Here is a 25538-nt window from a genome sequence, read left to right as displayed (position 1 = left end):
CACCCCTTTATTTCACAGCTTCGGGTCACACACCGTCCTTCCTCTGGTCCGACTTATCTCTGTTGTGTTCACCACTCAGGGCTGTCGTCTGGTCCCCCTTCCCCCGTGGGAGCGCCTTTTGCCAGAGAGACGGTTCCATCTGCCCCTTCCTTGCTCCCCCTGGGGCGTGTCCCTGGCACATAGCAGGTGCTCAGTAAAATCCTCAGGGTCCTGATGTTGCAGAACATGTGGGCCTCAGGCCCGTGAGGACCTGTGCTCCAGACAAGGGGCCGCTCATCTTCAGGCAGGGGCAGAAACGACGTGAGTGGAGAAGGGATGTTTCGGAGGTGGGTCTTCTGCTGGGAGTGCTCCGAACGACAGGCTGGCAGGGGCCAGATTGCTGCTTGCTGTCACAGCACGTGTTGTCAGCGACAGACTGATGGCGGCCAGCACGGACTGAATGCCTGCCAGCTACGCACTTCACCACGGAGGCCCTTTCCCTGGGGTCTCCGATTCGCCATGACCACGAACGGACCCAGACGGACAGGTCTGCGTCGTCCTTTTAGTTTTGGGAGGTCGTGGGCTGTACTGCTGTGCCTCGACCTCCTTATCTGTTAAAGGGGACAGTAACAGCCCCTGCTCGCAAGCACAGAGCAGAGGCTGAGTGGGCCTTCACTGCTGCCACCCCCCTTATCACTGCTCTTCAGCACGGAGGGCGACTGGCCCAAGGTCACCCAGCTGGTGACCTCTCCGAGGGGCGGAGCCAGCCCTGGCACCCACGTGTGGCATGCCAAAGCATCACACCTGTGATTTCAAGGCAGCGGAGAGATGGGGAGATACTGGAACCATTGGGCATGTCTGGGTCGAGTGATGAAGGAAAACCTCTCTCTGCCAAGTTGAGTGATCCTGCTGGTTGAGTGACCCCGCTGGTAAACCCTCCCTGCGGACTTGAGGTCCTACAGGACCTCCCTCCCCACTTTCTCTCTCGTCACACTCACCATGTGGCTGAAGCCCTTCCATGACAGTGAGGCTGACCTTCAGCATGTCCCAGCCTGTGCTTGTGGCCGGGGTGGGCAGTGGTGGGGGGGGGCGGGCATGGGAGAGGGGCCCTTTACACGGTCTGGTCCTTGTGAAGGTTTTTTTTTTTTTTTTTTAAGTTTCTTTATTTTCTTTATTTATTTTTTAATTTTTTTAATGTTTATTATTTATTTTTGAGAGAGAGAGAGAGATATAGAGAGACAGAGTGTGAGCAGGGGAGCGGCAGAGAGAGAGGAGACACAGAATCGGAAGCAGGCTCCAGGCTCCCGAGCTGTCAGCACAGAGCCCGACACGGGGCTTGAACTCACGAACCGCGAGATCATGACCTGAGCTGAAGTCGGATACTTAACTGACAGAGCCACCCAGGCGCCCCTAAGTTTCTTTATTTTTGAGAGAGAGAGCATATGAGTTGGGGAGGGGTAGAGAGAGACAGAGAGACAGAGAGAGAGAACCCCAAGCAGGCTCCAGGCTCAGTGCAGGGCCCTACGTGGGGCTCGATCCCACAAACCGTGGGATCATGACCTGAGCTGAAACCAAGAGTCAGACGCTTAAGTGACTGAGCCACCCAGGTGCCCTGGGTGGGATGTTTTTTATATTATTCTACAGCTGAGAAAACTGGGGCTCGGTGGGGTCAGTATGTGTGGCTGCCTCTCTGACCTCCTGATCTCTGTCTTGTCTGTTTTTTTCTCTCTCTCTTTTCCTTTCTTTCTCATTTACTCTCCTCCAGCCACGTGCCCTCCTCACTTTTCCTCATGACGTGTCCCGTAGGCTCAGACCTCAGATCCTTTGCGTTAGCTGTACCCTCTGTGTCGCACGGTCTTCCCCAGGAGTTTGGCAGGACTCCCTCCCTTGCTTGATCCGGAGTCTCTGTTCAGATGTCACCTCCTCTGAGAGGCCTGCCCTGATCTCCCCATTTGAAAGAACACTTGCCTTCCCCAGACCTTCTAGCCTGTCATTGGATTTGCCTTCTTGGTATTTATCACCACCTGACAGTGTTTTGTACATGTCATTTCTCTTCATTTGGGCTCATCTCCTCTACTAGAATGTAATACCTGCCAGGTGAGGAATTTTCCTCTGTTTGGTGACAAATGAAGAAGGCGCTCAGGGGACATTGAATGAACGAATGAATGAATGAATGAGTCAATGAATGAATGATGTTCCCCGGCCCCAGGATACCCGGTTTGTACCGAGCGTTGCTGGGATTTGGCTCAGGGCCAGGTGACGTGGACGCCGTGTTTGGTCCCCTGAGGGTTGGTGTGCCTCATCCCTGTCCCCACCTCCCCCCCAGGAGCTCGCCAAGAGGACCCCCGGCAAGCACCCCGACCACCCCGCGGTCCAGAGCGCCCTGCAGGCCATGAAGACCGTCTGCTCTAACATCAACGAGACCAAGCGGCAGATGGAAAAGCTGGAGGCTTTGGAGCAGCTGCAGTCCCACATCGAAGGCTGGGAGGTGTGTCCGGGGCAGGTGGCCTCCTGGGCTCCAGCGGGGCCCGAGGCGGCGGCGGGGGGGCGGGTGCGCACAGCTGCGGGTATAGACGGCGGGTGGACACCACGCTCAGCCTGGAGGGCGCATGCTGTTGGGCTTACACGGTGTTTGTTGAAAAGAAAAACAAAAAGTTTAATTGTTTTCCGGTTGAGCCCCCGTAAGAGCCTCGATTTCAAGTTTCTTTTGAAACACGGCAGCACCGGACCCCCGTCTTCCACGACAGCAGCCTCTAGAAGCTCCAGTTTTCCTCAGTCCCCCCCTCTCCCCATTGCTCCCCAGTCTCTCTCCTTCACTTGTTGCCGTGCCCGCCCGGTGTCCATAGGCCTCGGGGCTTTTGGTGCCAAGGTGCAAGGTAGTGTTTAAGGCTCTGCTCCAGGACAGAATTCTGGCTTTGACCCTCCCCTGCTGGGTGACTTCAGGCGAATGGCTTAAGTCCTCTGAACTTCAGTTTCCTCATCTGTTCCTGGCACGTGACAGGCACTCCGTACAGGGTGGGTGTTGCTAATACTCCCGTCACGCCGACGAGGGCATGGGGTTCTTGAAACCTTCTCATGGTGCCTAATTTATTCACTTAAGCCTCTGTGTCTCCCTTGGATTATTAGAGATTTCCTACAAATCTGTCGAAGGACATGGAAAAAGCTGGATACATAAAAAATATCAGAGTAAATACAGCTGGAACCGAAGATCAAAAGCAAAGATGAAATACTTCTAGATTGTTCTCTGGATCGTGTGCCTCACACCCTGCGGGTTTCCTGGCACTTGCTACGTTTGGGATTTTTCCGCTTCTTTTCCCTGTGGTCGGGAATCCCGAATGTGAGAGTCTGGCTGTGGAGAGACGGTTCGGGGAGGAGGCAGGTATCGTGGATCAGCGCTGGCCGCCCATCCCCCTTCCGCTGGGCCTTCCTTTCCCGCCGAAGCCAGAGAACGAAGGGCTGCGTTTCCCAGTCCCCCTTGTAGGTTAGGTTTGCGACGTGAGTGGCCAAAATCGGATCCAGCCGCTTGAGATTGAGAAGCTGGGGTGGGACAGAAGCCACCCCTGTGCTGTCTTTGCCGCAGAGCCCAGCTGTGGTGGGGCTGGGCTTTCTGCATTAGCATATTAGCAGAGGGGCCGGGTCGCAGCTTCCTGGGTGTCAGGAGGCTCGGGACATCCGCTGGCTGGCGGTGGTGCACGTCCAGCAGGCAGGGGATGGCTTTGCAGCCGACAGTTGAGCAGCAGCTCCCGAGGCCTGGACGCAGCAGGGTGGTGTTCTCCTGTGGTACGAGCTCAGGCACATGGTGTGTGACCTCCCTTCTCCCAGCTGGGGCAGAGGCCGGCTGTGCAGTGTTGTTGGTTTTCTGGGAGCCCCGGTTTGGATTCCTGCTTCCTGCAGACCATCTGAAGATTGAGGAAGCCCCTTATCTCTTTATGCTTAAAGTATGTAGCCTAGGGGCACCTGGGTGGCTCAGTCGGTTGAGCGTCCGACTTCGGCTCAGGTCACGATCTCGCAGTTCGTGAGTTCGAGCCCCGCGTCGGGCTCTGTGCTGACAGCTCAGAACCTGGAGCCTGCTTCGGATTCTGTGTCTCCCTCTCTCTCTGCCCCTCCCCCCCAACTCTCAAAAACGAATAAACGTTAACAAAAATATGTAGCTTGGTTTCTATTTCCTACAACTGCAAATTGCCAGACAGTTGTGCCAGTTAGGGTGTGTTGTCTTAGGCCTTGTTTCAGCCCCATGATGCCAGAGCTCCCGTTCTGTCTCTTGCCTTCCCCTCCTGGTTCCAGGAGAGCAGTAGCTCCAGGAGCTCCTGTTTCAAAGCAGGAGGAGACGGGGGCATGGCCGGGGCAGTGAGAGGGAGCTCTTCTCCTCAGTGGAGGGAAGCCTTTCCCAGAAGCCCCGAAGAGACTTCTCCTTTCGTCTCCTTGACCAGTAGGTCACGTGGCCGCTGTCAGCAAATATGCTAAGCTACAGAGCAGATAGAGAGGATGTGCTTAAGCCTCTTTGGGCTTTGAGCTTCCTGACGGCCAAGGTGAAGAGAGCAGGAGACATAAGTTACTCAATATTTATTTTCAAAAAAGGAAGATAGCAGTTCTTCTGGGAGGCAGAGAGTTTCCTGGAAACCAGCTGAAAAAGACATTTCTCACATGCGTCCCTGTGGAGAGGAGTATTGAGCAAGCATTTTGGCAGCCAGAGCAGAAGTGATTTCTAGATGTCGGCTTCTGGTCAGGGCCTCGGGAAATAAGAACTAAGGGTCTTTGGGGCCCTTCTAGACCCTGAAAAATCTACAATTTGAGAGTGGTCCTTATTTTGATTGCTGTTTCTTGGCACAGTAGGAAATAAAGTGAGCTGGAATGAATAATTAGTGGCAATTATTGAGCCCTTGTTACATGTTTCCGACACTAAGGGGAGGTGGTATGATTATTGCCATTGGACAGATAAAGAAACTGAGGCATGGGGACTTGATTTGGAAGCCCAGCTCTGTAACTTTGTCCTGCCTCAGGCGACTTTGTGGTGCTCTCCCGACCTTATTTGCCCCCGATTGCCTAATTTTAGTAATAATGTCTCTGAAGGTACCGCCTGGTGTCATCCTGATGCTAGAGTGAAATGCGGAATATGAATGCTCTTTAGAAAAAGTAACACGGTTTCTGTGCAGTAGTAGAAAGTTGTTGTTGTTTTAACATTTATTTAAGTAATCTCTATACCCAATGTGGGGCTTGAACTCATGACCCTGAGATCAAGAGTCACATGCTCTTCTGATGGAGTCAGCCCGGTAGTCAAATGCAGTTTGATCCTTAGGCGATATAAAAAAATATGTCATAGCTAGAAAAAATCATGTGTAACAGTGAGGCTACCTGCAAAGGCTTCCTGCTCTCTGTAGTCACAGCCTCAGGGGCCGGTGAATGGCAGTGGTTACAGATCTTTACTTCTGATAATCTTCCTGATTATTACTGATCTTTCTGTCTGACCTCTTGCCAATCTGGTTAGATGGCTGCCATTTAGCTCTTGGAATTTGGCTGGCAAGGCACTCATTTTGGGAGGAGGGAGAATCTCTCCTTGGCTACTTTCTTGCTGTGTGTTTGGGCTTGCATCATCAGTTTGATCTCCCGAAGCGGTTCCACCCCGCCCCCCCCCCCCCCCATCCTTTGTCCTTTTCAAAAGTCCAAGACTGGTTTACTTAAAACCAGATAAGTTAATCCATAAATCCGTTTTACTAAGGATGTGGAAATGGGAGTATGTTGTGATGCGGAAGTCAGTGAATGAGCCAGCTCACTGCGGGGAGGGGGTTCCTTGTCCTCAGTTTCCTCATCTGAAGAGTCTGGATAGTGGTGGTCCCCCCGTCTCGGGTCGCTTGAGGATTTGGGAGTGGATACGTGCACGGCGCCCAGAACAGTGCTTTTTCCTTGGCTCAGAGCACATGCTCCGTAAGCGTCCAGAGGAGCTGTGGCAGCAAAGCTGGATTTCATTCTTTTTCTTCTTCTCCTTCTCCTCCTCCTCCTCCTCCTCCTCCTCCTCCTCCTTCTTCTTCTTCTTCTTCTTCTTCAGATGAAAAAGCATCCTGCAACTTCAGCTGCAGCTCATACCCGGTGTGGGCTGACCCTCCTGCAGGGGGACACTCTGGATGCACGCCCCCACGGACTTTTGTGTAAAGCTCACGGTAATAAAAAGAAATGCATGTTCTTAATAAGAAAGAAACTGGGCACGCTCAGCTTCCTGGCTCTGGAAACGTGTCACCCATGAGGGGACAGAAGGAAACAGGAGTGAGGAAACATGGAATTATTATTAAAGAAAAGAAAAGAAAAAGACCATAACCAGAGGTTCTCTTGTGTTCTTCTCACCCTTCCTGGGATGCCTTGTGCTCCAGGGGCTGTGGTCTCTCCCCTTTGGAGACTCCTGTTCTAGAGCAACGGTTGCGTAGAAAGCCCTTCAGGTTATCAGGTTACCTTCTAAGAGGCAGACGCCTGCCCTGGGTAGTAGAGGCTGGTGGGTGGGAGAGTCAGGCCAGCGTGTCTGGTTCAGATCCCAGCTCGCTCGCCGACCAGCCATGTGTCCCTTTCCTCCTCTGTAACGCCAGAGTTTCTTGAGGATTCACTGGGTTTGTATAAAACACTCGGAATGGTCGTGGGCTCGTGGTGAGCTTTGCCCGTCTCTACGTGTCAGTGCTTCTGTCGGTGGGGTCTGTACTGTGCAGATCCCTAGCCCTGGCCGGTGGACACCTTGGTGTGTAGGCTTCTTCCTGATTTTCAGCACCACCCCTGACCCAGATTCAAGGAGAGCGTCAGGGCCAGCTGACCTGGGGAGACCGAGGGCCAGCTGGGCTTCTCGGCAAAGCTAGGGAGGAAGGGGGCATCCCCCTCTAGTGTCCCTGGCATTTCAGGTATATTTGCTAGGTGGTCTTTGGTCAAGGCTGGAGGGGGGGGCAGCTTCCCAGGCTGGGTTCAGTGACTCCCCGTGGTCCCTGGATGTTGACAGAGAGGTCAGGTCTAGGCCTGCGTGACGTCGGGCTTCTGGGCCCTGCAGTAGGGCCAGTTCCCAGAGTCACACACAAGCAGATAAAATCCGCCTTTGGAGTCTGGAAGGGCTGGTGGGTGGGCCTGAGTGAGGTGAGGGGAGGCGGGGAGGCGTGTGGTCTCCGGGAACTCCTGAACTGCTGTGTGCCCCCAGCAGGCCATTGACGGAGCCTCATCACCCCGGAGTCACGCTCACCCTGTTTGCGAGGATACTGGGGGTCCAGAAGGTTCCTCATCACGGGAGCCCTGAGCCTGGTGGGGCAGGCTCACGACCTCGCTGGGTGGCTGTGTGTGGAGTCCGATATCTGCCTGCAGTGTGTAGGTGTCTGTGCTGTGACTTCTGTGAACGGGTGCTCGCTCCTGCCCTAGGCTGCCCAGCTCTTGACCACGGGAAGGTGGTTTTCCAGAACCCCAAGGGGGCCCCACAGGGGTCTCTGGCACTTCAGGCTGGTGAGTTTGCTGTGCCCAGCCGGGCTGCGGGCACGGAGCAGGAGAGACTGCGGTGGGCGGTGAGCAGAAAGCCCGATGTCTGAGTTTCTGGAACCAGTTCCCCTTACTGGGTCTTGGAAATAACTGAGTAAGCGCATCTCACCGGGGTACGAGCTCCTTGGTTCTGGGTGTTGAGTGTTTGGGGAAGGCGACTTTGTGAACCATTCTCCCCCTTTCTTTCTCCAGTTCATCTCTGGGCGGAGACGGCGTCACGTCTCAGTCTCCCGTCACTGTAATCCCCAGGTCTTGTCAGACGAACCTCCCTGAACCCCACTCTTGTGTGGTAGCCCTCAGGCCTCCGTGTCATTGCTGTTGCCAGCCTATCAACGGGGCCTGGTCCTTACCTTAACGTACTGGTTCTAGTACAGGGCTGGCTGCTGAAAGGACAGATAATGGCATGAGTGAGGGAGAAGATTCTTCCTCTGTAGCAGAGCAGGCTGGGGGCGGCTCTGCTCCGCGTGGACCCGGGTTCCTTCCAGCGTCTTGCTCTGCCATCTGCTACGGCGCACTCCCACCGCCATGGCTGTCTGCCAGCCGTGGCAAGAGCGAAGGGAAGAAGAGGAGAGGAAGCTGCCTCCTTTCAAGGGAGTAGTGTAAAAGTGGGGCACACCGGCCATGATTTAGTCACATGACCGCAGCTGGAACAAGGGATGCTGGGAAATGGAGTCTGTGGCCGAAATGGAATCTGTTAGTCAGTGTCGGCTAAACTCCACTCCTGTGCTTGCTCGACGAGGAGCATGGGCAGCTGGCGTCCTGTGCCCTCCCACGTGTGTTTCCAGCTTCCTCTCGTTCAGCACTTTGAGAGCTTCGTGCCACGGTCCTTGGGCCTCCCCGAGCTCCCGACAAACCTGTGTCGTCCCCCCAGTTCCTTTCCTGACGCCACCGCCTGGAACCTCACAGAGGTTCAGTGAACCTCACGCACACTTAGTGTCTTAGCCTCCCAGTCACTTAGCATAGAGGTTGGGAACTATCTCCATCTGTCGTCACGTCTGCAGCTAAAGTAAATGCTGTAAGAATCCTGCCCCACAATGTTCTACAGGCATTTCTTGAGCACCTGCCGTGTGCCCGAGAGTGTTACGGGTGCTTGGGAACCAGCGGCAAATGCTTGGTAATGTTGGTAATGCTTTCCGTCCTTATAGAAGTGGCATTCTAGTGGGGGGAATACAATAACAAGTCAAGACCTAATGAGGAAGGGATAGGCAAAAATAAAACAACAAACAACCCCCCCCCCTCCCCCCCCCCCCCCCCCCGCCCAAACCCCAAACAAGAACTGAACCGAAATAAAACCAGATGCCAACTGGGGCTGGATGGGTCATTTCCCCTCCCTGAGCCCAGGACTCTCTTCTGTGAAATGGGCATCTTGAGATGCTCTTCCTGGTATTGTTCTGGCGTGCTCGATGGATAGAAGCCATCGATCGGACCAGATTTTCTGTCCGCTGACAGATTTGCCTGCAATGGTGCACTTAGAGTTTGGGGTGTGACGGACGTGGTAGGCTCTGTCTCTGGGAAGGAAGGGTGTTCTCCTGGATTGGCCAGCTCATTCCCTGTGCCCCTTGTCACCCTCCCAGGGCTCTAACCTCACGGACATCTGTACCCAGCTCCTCCTACAAGGCACCTTGTTAAAAATCTCTGCGGGCAACATCCAGGAGAGGGCCTTCTTCCTCTTTGACAACCTCCTCGTCTATTGCAAGAGGAAATCCAGGTGAGCTGCTGGGGAGGCTGGGGGCGGGGCTGCCCAGGTGGGCCTGGAGGCAGGGATTGGGTGGGACCCTGACACTTTCTCAAGGTGACACCTTAGGCTTGTCACTTTCCTCTCCTGGCATCCCTTTTCTCAGCTGAGGGGTTTGTTCTCGATGAGCACTGTCTAATAGAAATATAAGGTGAGCCACATGTGTTAATTAAAATTTTCTAGTAGCCACGTTAAAAAAAGCAAAAAGGAACGGGCAAAATGAATTTAAATAATGTATTTTGTTTTTCCCAACATATCTCTAAATATTATCATTTTCATGTATATAACCAACATGTAATCAGTTTTTGGAAATTATAGAGGTATTTTGCATCCTTTTTTTTTTTTTTTTTGTACATTAAGGTTCAAAATCTATTGCATATCTTAAACTTACAGCATGTCTCGATTTGTCCTAGCCTTGTTTCAAGTGCTCAGTTGCCCCATGTGGCTTGTGGCTGCCATATTGGACAGTGTGGGTCTAGATGGTGGTAGAAATTTGGAGATTCTTTGTGACGCTAACACCCTGTGATTCTGAGACCCAGAGGTGGGAGATTCAAGGGCAGAAGGCTCTTGTACTGTTAAGCTTTTTGAGGGAAAGGGTAGTACTTTTGCATCCTGTATCTTTCACTGGAGTGAATGGATGGGTGGGTGAGTGGTATAGACACATACAGATGAATGTATGATCGCAAATGTGAATGATGGCACGTGTGAGCCGATGGGAGGAGGGATAGGTGCACAGGTGGGGGGTTTGGAGGATGAGTGGATGGTGGTTGAAGGAAGGTGGGAAGGATTGTGGATGGATGTGTGAATTGATTTGTGGATGGATACGTGAGTAGGTGAAGGAGGTGAGTGGTTGGAGGTGTAAGGGGAAGGCTGGATGGAGAGAGATGGACAGAAAGCTGGGTAGTTGGAGACGTGGATATGAAGACATGATGAGTTGACAGAGGTGTGTTCAGATGAATGGTGAGTTGAGGCCTTCGTGTACGAGTTAAGCGGGTGGGTAGATGGAGGGATGGTCATCAAATGGGAGATGGTCAGGTAGGTGGATGGAAGGATGGATGGATGGATGGTTGGTTGAGTTGCTGGGGTGGTTGGATTTTGAAATGGAGGGTTGGGTAATTGGATGACCGAGTGGGTGGATGGGTGGGTGGATGGTTGGAGAGAGGAAGAGTTGGGAGATAGAGGGGTGTGGGGCATGAGTGGCTGGCTGGCTGGCTGGCTGGCTGGCTGGGTAGATGGGTGGACTGAGAGGCTGTCTTTCAGGTTTTTTGAAGACTGGCTCAACCCAGCCCTTTTGAATCCTCCTACCTGTTACTTTGTTTTAGGGATGAAACAGTGACTTTCCAGAGGCTTCTTTCTCCTTTAGTAGAAGCTCAGGCTGAGGGGAGGTCCAGACCCTGGGCCCTACTGTCAGCCTTGCCTCTCCCTTTCTTTGTGGTTCTAGGCACGTCACTTACTGTCCCTGAGCCTCATTTTCCTTGTCTGTTTCCGCTGGCCTCCTAAGATTGTGGCGAGGAACCTTTCCATAGGATGAATGATGGCGTCCCATGCGTGTGTGTGGGCTTCTCTTTCTCCTCCAGCCTGACCTCTCTGAGCCTCAGTTTTCTCTTCTGTAGAATGGGGATGATAAACCCCCTTCTTACAGTAGTGTTTGGTTTAGAGCCACGCTCCTTACATTTGAATTCCTGTTCACATTTCTGTAGCTCTATGACTCTGCCTCTGTCTGCCTCAGTTCCCTCATGTGTAAAATAGGGTGACTTATCGTATGTATCTCCAAGAGCCACTGTAAGAGCAGGTGTGTTTAGTAAGTGCACAAAATGGGGGTTACTGTTCACTTACCTCCATGTGTGTTGGCTTCCTGTCCACTCACAGGTGCAGCACCAGGCAGTGGAAGGTTCTTCGCCACAGGCCCCTTCCCCTCCCACCCTTCCTCCCCGTGCTGGGTTTGGTCCTTCTGGTTAAAGGCCTTGGTCTCCCTCTTTCACCCTCTCCTGTGTCTTTCTTATTTGATGTTTTATTCTGCCCGCTCTGTCAGGTCTGTCTGTGTCTGCCCCCCGCCCCCCATTAACGCCCCCATTTCCTTCCTCTTTGCTTCCCTCCTGTCCTCACCGGGGCCATCCCGAGAGTCCTCCGCCCTCCCTGCCAGCTGCCCCAGGCTGTCCGAAGCAGGCACTTTTCCCAGAACGCTGGGATTTAGAAAACACAATGTCCCCTCAGGCCCGTGTGACCCGCTCCGGCTTTGGCTGAGTTTGCTCGGCCTTCGGCTGCCCGAGTGAGACCCTTCCCCCGTGGGCATGGCCACACCTGTCAGAGCAATGGCAGCCGATTCTGCTGGTGCTGGATCCCCAGTGGGCCTTCTAGGGCCAGCCCTGTGGCGGGCGTGAGATGAGCTCTTTTAGGGCCGTTCCCTGCCTCAGTTCTGGAGCGAGCCAGGCTGGCCGGGGGGGAAAGGGCACATCTGTCTCCTGGGAGAAGGTGGCAGGCGGCCAGCATTCCTGCCTCTGGATGGGGAGCCAGAGGGCCGGGCTCCAAGTCGTCCCCGAGGGATCGGGCAGGGGTGGATGGAACCCTCAGCCCCACTGACGTGGCCACAGGAAGCGCCTCCTGCTGCCAGGTGTCTGCCGACTGTTTTGTCTCCGCCTGGGTCATGCGGGGCACCGCCCGTCCGGGACTCGGGTCAGGGAAGGTCTCCGACTCGGAGTGCTTCTGGCCTGATTCAAAAGCAGAGGCTCCCTGGGTGTCAGAAGCACCAGGAGTGTTCAAAGAGCCCACTTCCCCATTCTTCAGCACGGGAAACCGAGAGCCCGGGAGGAGGAGAGCTAAATCTCCAACATCTCAAAAGCTTATCTAGTGTCTCAGAGATGGCAGCAGCATGTAGTGCTTAAGGACACAGAGGCCCTGCCACTTAGTAGTCGCGTGGCCTCGGGCAAGTTATGTCAGCTCTTTGTGCCTCTGTTTTCCCATCCGTGAAATGGGGCAAAAGTAGCCCCCATCTGATGGGACTGTTTTTGTAGATGAAGTAAGAGAAAACATGTAACGCCTGGCTTATGTATGTAAAGGAGAAGAGATCCCAGTCTGTCTTCATCCAGGTGTCCCTCCGGGACACGGCTCACGTTTAAACTGTGTCTAACGCAGGCTGTTCATTTTCATCATAACTCCTGCCCCAGACCCTTTCCTCCTGGCGTCTTCCTCGTTCTGAGTAAATGGCACTACCAGTTGCCCAGGAGCCCAGGCCAGGATCTTAGTTGATCTTGGTGCTGGCCTGCCTCACCCCACACCCACGTCATCAGCAAGAGTCAGACGCTCAACCTGCTGAGTCACCTGGGTGCCCCTAGATGACTGAAAATTTACATGGAAACACAAAAATAACTATGACAACTTTGAAAATGGACAAAGCCAGGGGACTTGTACTACTGATAGCCGGGCTTACTCTATAGCCGCAGTAATTAAGACAGTGTAGTATTGGGGGCGCCTGGGTGTCTCGGTCGGTTAAGTGTTGACTTCGGCTCTGGATCTCATGGTTCATGAGTTCGAGCCCTGCCTCGGGCTCTGTGCTGACAGCTCCGAGCCTGGAGCCCGCTTCGGATTCTGTGTCTCCCTCTCTCTCTGCCCCTCCCCTGCTCACACTCTCTCTCTTTCTCTCTCAAAAATAAAAAATAATAAAAAAAAACAAAAGACAGTGTAGGATTGTGTAAAAGTAAATAGTTTGGTGGAATGGAATGGTGAGTCCAGGAGCAAAAACCCCGTGGATGTGCTCATTTGAATGTCAACAGAAAAAGCCAGTGCAGTTCAATAAGTGATGCTTGGTCAGTTTGATATCCAAGGGGGGGGGGGGGGTGGTGAGGGGGCGGGGGTGAGGGTTGGGTCTTGACTCTTAGCTCACACAATATACAAAAAATCAACTTCATATGGATCACAGATTCAGATGTGCAGGGTAAAACCATGAGGTTTCCAGAAGAAGGAATAGACACTATCTTTGTGATATGGCAGTAAGCAAAGATTTTTTAAATAGGACAAAAAGTGTAATTCTAAAGGAAAAGTAGGTTCAACAGATGATGTTAAAATTAAGAATTGCTCATCAAAAAACACCATGAGGAGAGTAAAAAGATAAGCTATAGACTAGGGATCTTTGCCATATAAACTGACAAGGGACTCACACCCCAGGTATAGTGAGAAGTCCTGTAAAGCAAATTCGACTCTCTGCCTATTTTTACAAATAAAGTTTTATTGGCACACGGCCATGCCCATTTGTTTTGGTATTCTCTGTGGATGCTTTCATGCTGCAAGGGCAGAGTTGAATAGTTGACATAGACCTTGTGGCTCACAAAACTGAAAATGTTTACTGTCTACCTGCCCCTTTTCAGAAAAAGTTTGCCAAGTCCTGCTCTAAATCATTAAGAAGAAGAGAACCCAACAGAAAAATAGGGGATAGTTGTGTCACAAAAGCCCCTGGCCCACAGGACCGCATGGTCAATAAACTTGAATTTGCTCAGCCTCATTACTCATTGGGCAAGTACAAGTGAAATGGTTTAATGAGCCACTACTACATGCCCACCAGGACGGCCACAATGGAAGTTAAATACAGAGGATGTGGAGTCACTGGAATGTTCCCACTCTACTGAGGCGGGGAGAATTGGTGCAGCTGTTTTGGAAAACAGCTTGGCATCCTCTCGTGAAGCCGCTCGTGTGCCCTCCTTGCGGCTCAGCAGTTCGATCCCTATGTAGATAACCCGCAGGGATGTGCACCAACAGTCACAGCAGCACCAACTTGGAAGCAACCCAGATACCTGTCACCATCACCCTTTGTGATTCCATGTATGGCAACTTCTAAACAGGCCAAGCGAAACCACAGGGTCATAGGTCAGAATGCTGGTTACCCTTGCAGGGGGAAGTGTCCGGGAGAGGGCGCCTCGGAGGGCTCTGGGGTCGTTTATAAACAGTTTGTTTTTTGTTTTTTTAACGTTTTTATTTTTATTTTTGAGACCGAGAGAGACAGAGCATGAACAGGGGAGGGGCAGAGAGAGGGAGACACAGAATCGGAAACAGGCTCCAGGCTCTGAGCTGTCAGCACAGAGCCCGACGCGGGGCTCGAACTCACGGACCGCGAGATCGTGACCTGAGCCGAAGTCGGCCGCTTAACCAACTGAGCCACCCAGGCACCCCTCATTTAAAATGATAATAGAGGTGTGGTCACTCTGTAAAAGTGAAAGGAGCCACATAGTTCATTGGGCATTTTTTCCTGTATGGATTTTATAATTAAATTTTTTTCAACATTTATTTATTTTTAAGAGAGAGACAGAGCACATGTGGGGGAGGGGCAGAGAGCAAGGGAGACACAGAATCGGAAGCAGGCTCCAGGCTCCGAGCTGTCAGCACAGAGCCCGACGCGGGGCTTGAACTCACGGACCGCAAGATCATGACCTGAGCCGAAGTCAGACGCTTAACCAACTGAGTTGCTCAGGCGCCCCTGGACTTTATAATTTAATAAAAAGTTTATAGAGACACGTATGTGTGCGCACACGTATAGGTATGTATAGATACAGAGAGGACACCCACAAACCAATGTGCTCTCCGTGCCCTCCTGACCCCACCTGCAGTCCCTTCTCCGCAGGTTGCCAGGCGGGAGTGTCCTTTATAACTTAGATCAGATCATGTCATTCCTCTGCTCAGGCTCTCCACGGCCGGCCCCCGTCTCACACTGACAGGAGGAGCCAATCTTCATGCCTGCCCACAGGACCCCGCAGGACCTGGCCCGTGTGGCTGCTCAGACCCCTTTCCCCACACTCGCCCTCGCCCACTCAGCTTCAGCCACCAGCCAGCTCGCTGCTTCTTGCAACATATGCCTGGAATCTCTTCTGCAGATACCCTCCTAGGTTCCTCCCTCACCTTCCCTAGGGCTTTGCTCCAAAGCCTCTTCAGTGAGGCCTCCCCTGACCACCTCTCCCTCCTCTGTCCCAGCTGAAATCCTGCCCCCCCCCACCCTCCCTAACCATCTTCTTGCTCTCTCCTCCTCCTCCTCCTTTTTACAAACCTCAAGTGTTTTATTTTAATTAACAACATACACATTGCATTCATTAAACATTCTTTTCATATAGAGCCAAGGTCTCTTCTTTGAGCAGAAGTTCGCTCTGAACATAAAAACAACTTACCTTTATCAGATCTTTCCAAAGCAGTCAGCGTAATTTTCGGAGAGACAAGTCTCTTTCCACATGCATATGTCCTCACTTAACGCAATCCATACAGTAACAGGTGCACGTTGGGCAAATAGATTTGGGAGCATCACTCACCTAGTGGAGCAGAGGGGCCTGTGTGTACCACAGACTGGCCTTCCAGCCCTGAGAGTTCATTCTCCACTTTATTGGTTAAAATAAACGTTCGGCACTCCTGACATAACACGTGTTCAACTTCTCTGCTTGGCATCTGTCTCTGTGTCCCCGGCCTCCTTGTATGGGAGGATGAGACTTTGTTTTATCCACTCCTGCAGCCCCAGCACCTGGAGGAGTGCCTGGCACCCAGCAGGTGTTCTCTGAGTGCTTGTTGAATGCATGGGTGAGTGTCTTCCCTTGGCCCCAACTTGGCATTGTCTCCATAGGAAGCACTACTCAGATGTTTGCTGAGTGACTGAGTGAGTGGCACATTTTGCTGAGTGAGGGAATGAATGGTGGGTAGGTGGATGTGGATGATTGGGTTGACTGCCTACTCCAGGCACCCTTCCTCTCTGGTCTGATTTCAGGAAGTTTCCCTTTGCTAGACTCTCTGAGAGCCCCTGCCTACTTTCTGGCCAAGAGGAATGGGTTTCTGCCGCTTCTGGTTAGTTTCTCATCAATGTCTCCTATTAGCGGAAAAGTAGCCAGCTCTGTGAGGTGGACAAGGCTAGCCTGTTTTCCAGCTGGGGAAACTGTGGCTGGGGGTGGAGAAGTAAGTGACTTGTTCAAGTCACCCAGCCACCAGCTGAAAACCCGTGCTCCTGGGCTCAGTGCAGTGCCTCCCATCTCTGGGCGCCCTTCTGTATCTCTGCTCTGAGACATGGGCGTTATTGACTTCCTGTTGTCTTTCAGGGTCACCGGGGGCAAGAAATCCACCAAGAGGACCAAGTCCATCAATGGCTCCCTCTACATCTTCCGGGGTCGAATCAACACTGAAGTCATGGAGGTGGAGAATGTGGAAGACGGGACAGGTAGAGACCCCAACCCCAAGGCCCGCCTGAGCCCCAGCCCCACCTGCTCTGTGGCACAATCTCTGTTTCAGTTTTTTCCTTTTATTTGAAAGGTAACCTACCTAAGAACAGTGCCTAAAACACATGCACATCAAGTGAACACTTGGGTAGTCACTCTTCAAGCTAAAAAGTAAAACACTGCCTAATGAAAATTTGTTTCAAAACTTGACTTGAATGGTTATGTCATTATACGCACTTGAATGGCTTCAAACATATACATGTAATTATATAGATACAGTTTTATATATCTGTTTAAAGGGTCATAAAATTATATATTCTTTTGCTCTTGCTTTGTGTTTCTGCATGTGGCTGTCTGTACGTTGTTGGTTTCCACTGCTGTGTAATATTCTCTTGCATGGATAGTCCGTAGCTCATTCATTCCTTTGGTGGTAGATATTTGGGTCATTTCTGCTGTTTGCTATTATGAACATTGATTCTGTGAGCAGTCTTGTGTAAACCTCTTTTTGTGTGTGTGTCTTTGAACTTGGCTAGGGCAGGAGTTCTTAATTGGTTTTGAGACACTGACTCCTTTGTGGTGTCACAAAATCTGTGGACCCCTCCTCAGATTTAGGGCGTGGCCGGCTTCAACTCCCCCGGAAAACGGGGGACCTGCCTGTTTTCAAAGAGGTTGGCCACTTCCCATCCCAGGCAGTCAAGGGCACCGTCGGGCTTGCACTAGGTTTTAAGTAGCCCAAGTGCCCCAGTGAGATGGGCAGGGAGGCTGGGACACATTGCCAGGCTTTGGGGCTCTTGCATTTGTATACAGACTGTAATTGAGGGGCGGGAGGAGTCGTTGTTGGCAGACAAGAGGGGGTGAGCATTTGAAGCGTTGTGAGTTCACCTCTTAGGTCCTGATCCTGTCGATGCCCCTGCCACCCAGTCTTTCCGGAGCGGAGATGCGCTGGTCCCGTGACCTTACTTGCACGCGTGTGGTGGGGAGTGTTCCGAGTTGTATGACTGAGTCTGCGCTGACCCACCTTTGCCTTCTGCCCCTGCCAGCGGATTACCACAGCAATGGCTACACTGTCACCAACGGCTGGAAGATCCACAACACGGCCAAGAACAAGTGGTTTGTCTGCATGGCCAAGACGGCGGAGGAGAAGCAGAAGTGGCTGGATGCCATTATCCGCGAGAGGGAGCAGCGTGAGAGTGAGTGGGCCCTCTCATGTCCCCCCGAAGAGTGGTAGTTTCGGGGCACTTTCCTGGGATCCTGGGGTGTGTGTATGGCTTCCCCTAGGCTGGTCACTTCTGTGGGGTGAGGACTGTGTTCTGGAAGCAGGTCACTCAGGGGCCAGGGAGCTCTAGGACTGTGTTATAAGTTATATAAGTTATATAAGTTGTAAGTGTTATAAGTCAGTGGTATCTTGGATCACCTGAGGTCATTTGTTAGAGCCCATTCAACAGATGGTGAAACTGAGGCCCAGTGGAAGGGACTAACACCTTGTCGATACGGTTGGTTGTTCTGGGATTGTTGGCACCCTTCCCCCTTGAGGGCTGGTAGCCCCAAGATGCTCCCTGCATGCCTCTGTCCCTGCCCTGCCCCATGGTTCTGTCATCTTCAACTGGGGTTCTTTGTGCTGGAGACTCAGAGTCCACATCGGGGATGGGGGTCCTTGGGGGGCTGCTCATTAATTGTGGTCACAGATTTCTCTGGGCCCAGGCTCCCTGGAGGAAGCTTGCGTAAACTTAATACAGGGCTGGGTGTGGTAATTGGGTGGCGTTGGGACCAGGCACTGGATGGTTCTGCAGAGATCACCGGGCTGGGAAAGGGGAGCTGTGCTGTGTTACTCAGTGATCTCTTCCGATAAGAGGGGATAAAAGTGGGTTGTAATGCCACTAAATGAGGTTTGGATTTGACCACACTTCCTATCCCCCTCCCACCTTTGCAAAGGAGGAAACTGAGGCATAGTTTTCTCCATATCTGTCACCTGCCACTTGGATGTGTCATAGACATCTCACACTTGCCAAGTCCTAATTTCCACCCCGTCTTCTGCCCCAAACCTGTAGGTTCCCCATCTCAGTACACGGTTCCTCCATTCGCCTGGGGGCTCAGATTCAAACTCTTGGTGCCATCCCTGATTTCCGCCCACTCCCCAAACTCAATAGATGAAGTTTCTTTCCCACGTCGCCTTCGTCTCTCTGTTCTGTTCTTCCACACTCTTATAAGTCACCATCCTCTCTCAGGAATTAGGCCCAGCGTGGCTAGATCTGTTGCTTTGTTTTGTTTTTTCCTAGAGAAGCTAGATTTTAAGTTTTCAGGTGACATTTCTTGATTTTAAATATTGCGTCAAAATTTATTCAAACAGCATTAAGCCAGATAAGCTGTTGAGCCTGGCTTCTGGTTGAGAAAGCTTGTGAGTTCCGAAACTGATCAGAGATGGGTGTGTGCTCAGGACTGGGGGTGGGGTTGAGGGGTATGGCCTGGCCTGTGTGGCCCATCAGTGTCTGTGGTTAGAATGGAGAGCTGTGGTCAGTGCTGGGTATTTGCGATTATGTGTAGGGTGTGGCCTCAGTGGGCCTCAGTCATTAGAATCAGGGCGTTGTCCCAACCTTGACCTCAGGGGTGGGACATTCTGTGATCCTGAGCACAGATCTGGAGACGAACTTCCTGGGTCTACATCCTGGTTGCACCACTATCTAGTTGGGTAACCTGGGATAGACAGGGTACTTTCTCTGGGCCTCAGTTTCTTCATTTGTAAAATGAGGATAATTTTGCCCTCTGGGTTTCTTGAGGACTAGGTGCTTATAGCATTGTCTCTTAATATTTGTCAGGAGTGGACAGGGTCCAACTAGAAAATGTGGGGCAGGGATCTGGTCAGGGTTCTGTGTGTATTGTCTAGAGAAACGGGCAAATTTTTATTCCTGGCTGGAAGGAAGATCTCAGTAAACTTTCTGATAACCTCTGAATTTGGAAATGCATGCTCAGGTTGAAGGGTTGAATCAGCCTGACTGCTTATTACTCTGGGACTTAACCTCTCTGGGCCTCAGCTTTGCCATCTGTAAAATGGGGGAGATTCACCACCCTCCCCTACAAGGTTGTGCGGGGAGCCAGTGGCAGATGCCTAGAACAGGGACTGACATGCAGTGAGTGCTCTATAGACGTCCTGGGCAGGGGCAGTAGTGGGGACAGCTGGGGGAGGCAGGCTTCCAGGAGCCACAGGCCTGTCCCCTCTGCTCCCCAGTGCTGGTGCTCCCCCAAGTGCTGACCATGCCCCCTCTGTAGGCCTGAAGCTGGGCATGGAGCGGGACGCCTACGTCATGATTGCGGAGAAGGGGGAGAAGCTTTACCACATGATGATGAACAAGAAGGTGAACCTGATCAAGGACCGCCGGAGAAAGCTGAGCACCGTCCCCAAGTGCTTCCTCGGCAAGTGAGTGGCCCCACCCAGGCCTCCGTGGGGTCCCTGGGCTGATTCCAGGCAGCAGGTAGGGCAGACTGTATCCACCGGGCTCCTCCTGGCCCTGCCCCTTCCCCAGAAGCCCTGCTGGGCAGACCCACTAAAGCCCCCCCGAATCCTTGAGTAACAGACCTCGGAGGTCCAGGAGGATAGTGGAGTCCCCATATCAGGTCTTTCGAATGATTCCTACCACAACTCACTGCAAAACATGAATTTTATGTCGTGACCTGGTACATACATCCATGTGATATATGACTGAAGCCTGTTTCACAAAACCGATGCACTCTGAAAATACCGGTTCTGTTTCCGTTCCCGTTCTGTTTCTTTTCTATTCCATTCTGTCCTGTCCTTTGTATGCTGTTCATTTTTTCATTTGTTCTCGTGCTAAGGAAGACCCCTGCAATTGATTTCACAAACTACCAATGGTTTGCCCGCCATGGATTGAAAATCACTGCCCTCACACTCGGGAGGAGAATCTACCGTAGATCTTTCAAGGGAAGAGGCAGTTAACACCAGGAGTTGATTTCAAAGTTGCCGGAGGAGCGCACGTGGGCCCTTGCATCAGTCCGCACAGGCTGCCGTCTCCGTGGACCGCAGACCAACCGGCTGAAACAGAAGCTTACTTGTCACAGTCCTGGGGGCTGGCAGCCTGAGATCAGGGTGTGGGCAGGGCCTGTGTCTCATGAGGACTCCCTTCTTGAGTTACACATGAGGGGGAAGGGGAGGCTCCTGGAAGCTTCCAGTATTTGAGAGCCTCCAGTCTCTTCCTCCATTCTTTCCTAATAATGAAACGTTTTACAACCCCTGCCCCCAATTTGTAACCCAGGATCAAAGGGGTCAGGGCACAGGTGTATCTTAAACCCAGAGTTACATCTCATTCACCTGGTGGGGGCGGCTGGGGATGGAGAGGGGCAGTAGAAATACAGTCCCCGTAAAACCGCCGTGTGCCAGCCCTGCTGTGCCCTCCGCGTGGGACACCGGAGAGGGTACAGAACACCGAGGGTGCCGAACTCACAAAGCTTGTGGTCCAGCAGCGGAGGGAAGTTAGCCTTTGAGGCAGGGACTTTATTTAGAATTTATTGACTTACAGCTCACCCAAAGGCTTTTGAGGAGGCCTTGGATAAAAGCGACTGTATTATTATATTGCCGTGGACCAGGGGAAAGGTGATTTGGACCAAGGGAGTCACACAGTAAAGACGGGGGAAGTGGTTGCATTCTGGGTCACTTTGAGGGTGACAGCGTTTGCTGGTCGGATGAGAAAGAAGAGAGTTGAGGATTGTGAGGCCTTGGAAGGCTGGAGTTGCCGCTTGCTGAAAAGAGGAAGGAGGTGGACAGAGGAGTCGGTTTTGGGGGGGGTGGACGGGAGTGGAGCTCAGAGGGTCCTTTTGGACAGGTTACCTTGAGATTCCGAGACACCCGGGTGGAGATGTTGGCTTGTTAGTCGGATATAGATCTTGACTTGGGGAGAGAAGACTGGGTTGGAGAAGTAAATGCAGTGGGTGTGGGCGTTTCGATGGTTTTTCAAGCCGTGGGACTGAAATCTGTGAGGGGTCATGCAGGGAGAGACGGCTGGGGCCGTGGGGCCGCCAGCTGGCAGGGGACCCGAAGAGGGAGTGGGCAGAGAGGTGGGAGGCCCTCGGGGCAAGGGTGCCGCCCTAGAAGCCGGTGGAAAAGATGCAGAGACAGGGCGCAGTGGCAGCCAGGTTTGGACGCGTTAAGGTTGAAAGGCCCAGTGGACGTTCAAGTACCGATGCTGGTCAGGCCTTTGGAGACCAATGTGGAGCTGGGGCGGAGCACATCTGTCACGGCCTGAGGCTTGTGGTTGAAGGGGCGGCAGGCAGGAGGTTTGGGGGGGTGGTTGGGCTCCGGAGGGGTAGCTGGGGGATGTCCTGGACTGGAGCTGCCCTGTTGCAGCAACCCCAGGGTTGGGAGGGTGTGTGGAGAGGAGCGTGTGGGCCCCAGCCGTGTGGGAAGCAGGGAAGGGGCGTCCCGGCGCCCTTTTGTCAGCTAGTGTTTAATCCCTGGGCAGAAAGGAGGTTTTTCTCTCTGGTGGTGGGGGGGGGGGGGCTGCTTCTGGCGCCCCTGGGTCAGAGGACCTCTCCGCCTCCTGCCAAACCCCTTGGGGAGCTTAGTCCAGCCGGATGGGATAACCTGCCTGTGATTAGAGCTTCAGCGGACTGTTCTGTCTCCTCAGGAAGGATTAGGGGAGATTTCTTTTACCGCCCATTTGAAACAGGGCCAGGATTGAGGCTTGTTCTATAATCACCAGGACCTTAAGGACCAGACTTCCTGCAGGAGACTTTTCTAATGAAACTCTTCTCCCCGCAGAGCTTTGCTCTGTGCCCAGCGCCAGGGCTCGTGACCTTCCTCCTTTCCCACCAGGGCTCAGCTCCCAAGTCTTCTCCTGCAGGAGCGTCCTGGGTCCCCTCGGGTGGAAGGAACCTATAGCCACAGAGACATAATTATTCAAACGCATACAACACTATGAGGCAGGACACTACCATTATCCCCATTTTAAGGGTAAGAGAATTGAGGCACAGAGAGGGAAGAGGTCCTGCACAAGTTGGGGGCTGGGATTTGAACCCAGGACTCTCTCTCACCGCGTTCTGCTGCACGTATCCATTTTTACCTCTGGTCGGCACATTTCATTTTTCCTTGTAGCTACTCTCTCCATATCCATCTGTACTACTTAGATGGGGAATCCATGAATACAAAAAGGGTCCGATTTATCTTTATAACCTCTGAGGGTTGGGCTCTGAGTCAGACTTAAGCCCTGGTTCCCCCACCTTCTAGCTTTGTGACTTTGGGCAAGTCTCTTAACCTCTCTGAGCTTCAGTTGATGATTCGTTGATGAGAAATAATAAAATATGCCTCATAGCATCGTCAGAGGCTGCAGTGAGAAAATGCATGTGGCATCTCATAATTGTGCTGCTAAGGGTATTGGAGTGGCCTGTTTCTGCCCTGCAAGAGACAAAACTCATGATGAAAATCAAGGAAGAAACTCTGTATATTTGTGTGGAGGCATCATGGGAGGAACGTGATTTGCCCTCTAGGAGCCTCAGGTCAGTTGGGCCGACCGAATCGGTTCATTCATTTGTTCCTGCCATTCGTTCAGTGTTTCCTGAGCCCTTACTATGTGCCAACAGTGAACAGGACAGACAGACCCCTGCCTTCGTGGAAATGACTGTCCAGTGGGGAGATCAGAAAATAGACAAGTAGACAAACACCAGTAAAGAAGGGATCTCAGCGAATTGATGGATTTTTTTAATTTAAAAGTTTATTTTGAGAGAGTGATTGAGAGGGAGCACATGTGTGAATCGGGGAGGGGTAGAGAGAGAGAATCCCAAGCAGGCTCCACGCTGTCAGTGCAGAGCCCAGCTCGGGGCTCGATCCCACAAACCCTGAGATCATGACCTGAGCTGAAATCAAGAGTTGGACGCTCAACCGACTGAGGCACACAGGTGCCCCTAGTTGATGGGTACTGTAAGAAATGAGTAGGCTGATGTAAGGAGGTGAGGAAATGGGGTACTGTTTCAGCCAGGGTGGTCAGGAAAAGCCTCTTAGGGGAGTAGACATTTTAACCAAGCTCTAGATGTCAAGCAAGAGCCAGTCATGAGGTGATCTCGGGGAATAGCCTTCTTGGCAGAGGGAACAGCAGGTGCAGAAGCCCCAAGGCTGGAGTGAGCCTTGGGTAATTGAGGATCTGCCAGGCCAGTGTGGCTAGAAGCAGTGGGTGGCTGAGGAGCGGGAGATGAGGCCGCAGGGGTTGGCAGGGGCCGTATTAGGCAGGTAAGGGGGGATGGGGGCTCAGGGTTTGTTCTAGGTGCTCTGGGAAGCCATTTTCAAAGAGCCTAAGCAGAAGAGTGGGATGAAGAATGAGCTCATCACACAGGCTCTGGATGAGGGCACTGTCAGAGCTCTAAGAGCTCCGGGGACAAGAGTAATGGTGTATTTGGTAGACGCAGTCAGGGAAGGCTTCCTGCAAGAAGAATGCCTTTGGTTTCCCTCTTGTCAGAGGTTAGGTATCATTCATTCATTGATGTCTGCTGGAATAGAAGCTCTGCGGTGGGAGAGGCCTCATTGTCTCGCCTAACCTGGACGCACAGGTGCAGGGTAGCTGTGGGCAACAGACATGGCTGCAGGAAGCTCCTTCAGGCAGCGGAGTCACGGGGCTGAATATAACGCCCTCCCCCACCCCGCCAGTCCCTGCCCTCATGGAGGAGACCGGAGAGAACAAGGGGATTGCTGTACTGGGGACTGTCCCAGGGAGACGGCAGAGACACAACTGTGGATCCCTGCGCCTCGCACTGGGCTTGACGTGTGGTGGTGATTCTGGGGGCCAGGAAGGAGCGGTGAGGCTGGGTACACGCTAACGCAGCTAGTGCCCATTGCCCGGATCCCGGACTCCCCACCAGCCTAGGCTGACCTGCTCTCTGTGTCCCCAGCTCAGTGCCCCGAGTAACATCTTCCTGAAAGGCTGGAACTTGCCGCTCTTTGTACCCAACTTCCAGCAACTGGCAGATCGCTGGTTTCCTGACCTTCTCACTCGGGGCTTTTCTCTATGCTGATCCCCTCCCTGCCTAGAACACCTTTCCTTGCACCTCACTGGAGGCAGGTGGCTCCCCACTGACCCAGCGCAGTCGGTGCGTGTGTTTTACATGGGCCACGTGGTGCTTTCAGGAAATTTTGGATTGTAAATCAACACTTAACAGTTGGGAGATTTCACAGGAAATGCCGCATTCCCAGCTTCTTTTGGAAAAGTAAGATACTCCAGTCTTCCCATGTGGCCACGGTCAGCTGCACTGAGGGGCGGCTGGTGTCTTCAGGAGTGCCGGCTGGTTTAGCGTTGCCACACCCTGGCCCCTTCTGTGCATTTCCAAGAGCTTGAGGTTCCTGTGCTAGAGAGGAGTTTTATGTGGTTGTGCACACTGGGTCCCAGCTTGACGTTTCATATGATGTGACAGTTGACCTGTTGAATCCAGAAGGGCCCTGAGTGACCCACTTGCCCTAGAGGCCCCGATAGACCCTACTGAGGCCCACAGAGGAACAGTGGCTCGCCCAAATTGGCCCAGCAAGCTGTGAACCTTCCCTGATGCTCTCAAAGGGGTAAGACTCCGCGCGGGGCAGAGACGTGGGTCACGGTTGTTCTTCTCTGGGCCGCCTTCCTCCGCCCTGGCAGAAGACGCTGGGCCGCATCCTGTCCCCCGTCTGGCCGCAGGGCTGCCGGTCGGTGCCAGAGGCGGCCCCCGATGGGACAGCTGGTAGGCAGCCGGGTGCCGAGTCCCCAGCTTCCGAGAGTGGGCACTCAACATCTGCTCGCCTCCCTCAGCTGCTGGCAGCTTTCTCCCTGTCGCTGATTTTTGGGGCCTTGAGAGCGGAACTGGGGGTGGAGGGCCCAGAACAGTCTCTTCCCCACCTGGGGCTCCCGCCCCACAGAATAGGTCCATTTCTTCTGTGTTCCCCCACCTTGGCCTGCACCCGGGGCTCTCTGAATGCCTCAGCACTCACCACTGCCGCCTACACACAGGCAGGCTTCGCTCAGCCAAACACCGGGAGGCTAAAAATAGTCCTGCCCCCTCTGGCCCTGTAATTGGAGGCGGGACAGCTGGTTTCGATAAGCAGGAGATCGCTGCGCTCTGGCCAGCTGCCACCTGCTCTCATTGAACACAGATTGCTTCAGTGGAAACGGCCCCGTGGCCGGCTCTCCCTTTTCCTGCTGACT

General features: G+C 52.9%; 1 protein-coding gene across 2 annotated transcripts in view; it reads left to right on the top strand.

Moving 5' to 3' along the window:
* Positions 1-25538, top strand: part of PREX1 (phosphatidylinositol-3,4,5-trisphosphate dependent Rac exchange factor 1) — a 186653-nt gene that overhangs the window by 104968 nt on the left and 56147 nt on the right. For both annotated transcript variants that reach the window (XM_060645492.3, XM_060645485.3), the window contains 5 exons: positions 2306-2467; positions 9045-9178; positions 16261-16379; positions 17418-17567; positions 19642-19789. In XM_060645492.3, the coding sequence (XP_060501475.2) occupies positions 2306-2467; positions 9045-9178; positions 16261-16379; positions 17418-17567; positions 19642-19789 (713 nt within the window). The remainder of the gene's footprint in view (positions 1-2305; positions 2468-9044; positions 9179-16260; positions 16380-17417; positions 17568-19641; positions 19790-25538) is intronic.

This window comes from Panthera onca, chromosome A3 (assembly GCF_046562875.1).
Source record: "Panthera onca isolate mPanOnc1 chromosome A3, mPanOnc1 haplotype 2, whole genome shotgun sequence".
Classification (NCBI taxonomy): Eukaryota; Metazoa; Chordata; class Mammalia; order Carnivora; family Felidae; genus Panthera; species Panthera onca.
The sequence above is the reverse complement of the archived record's forward strand: the minus strand, read 5'-3'. Positions and strand labels throughout refer to the sequence as shown.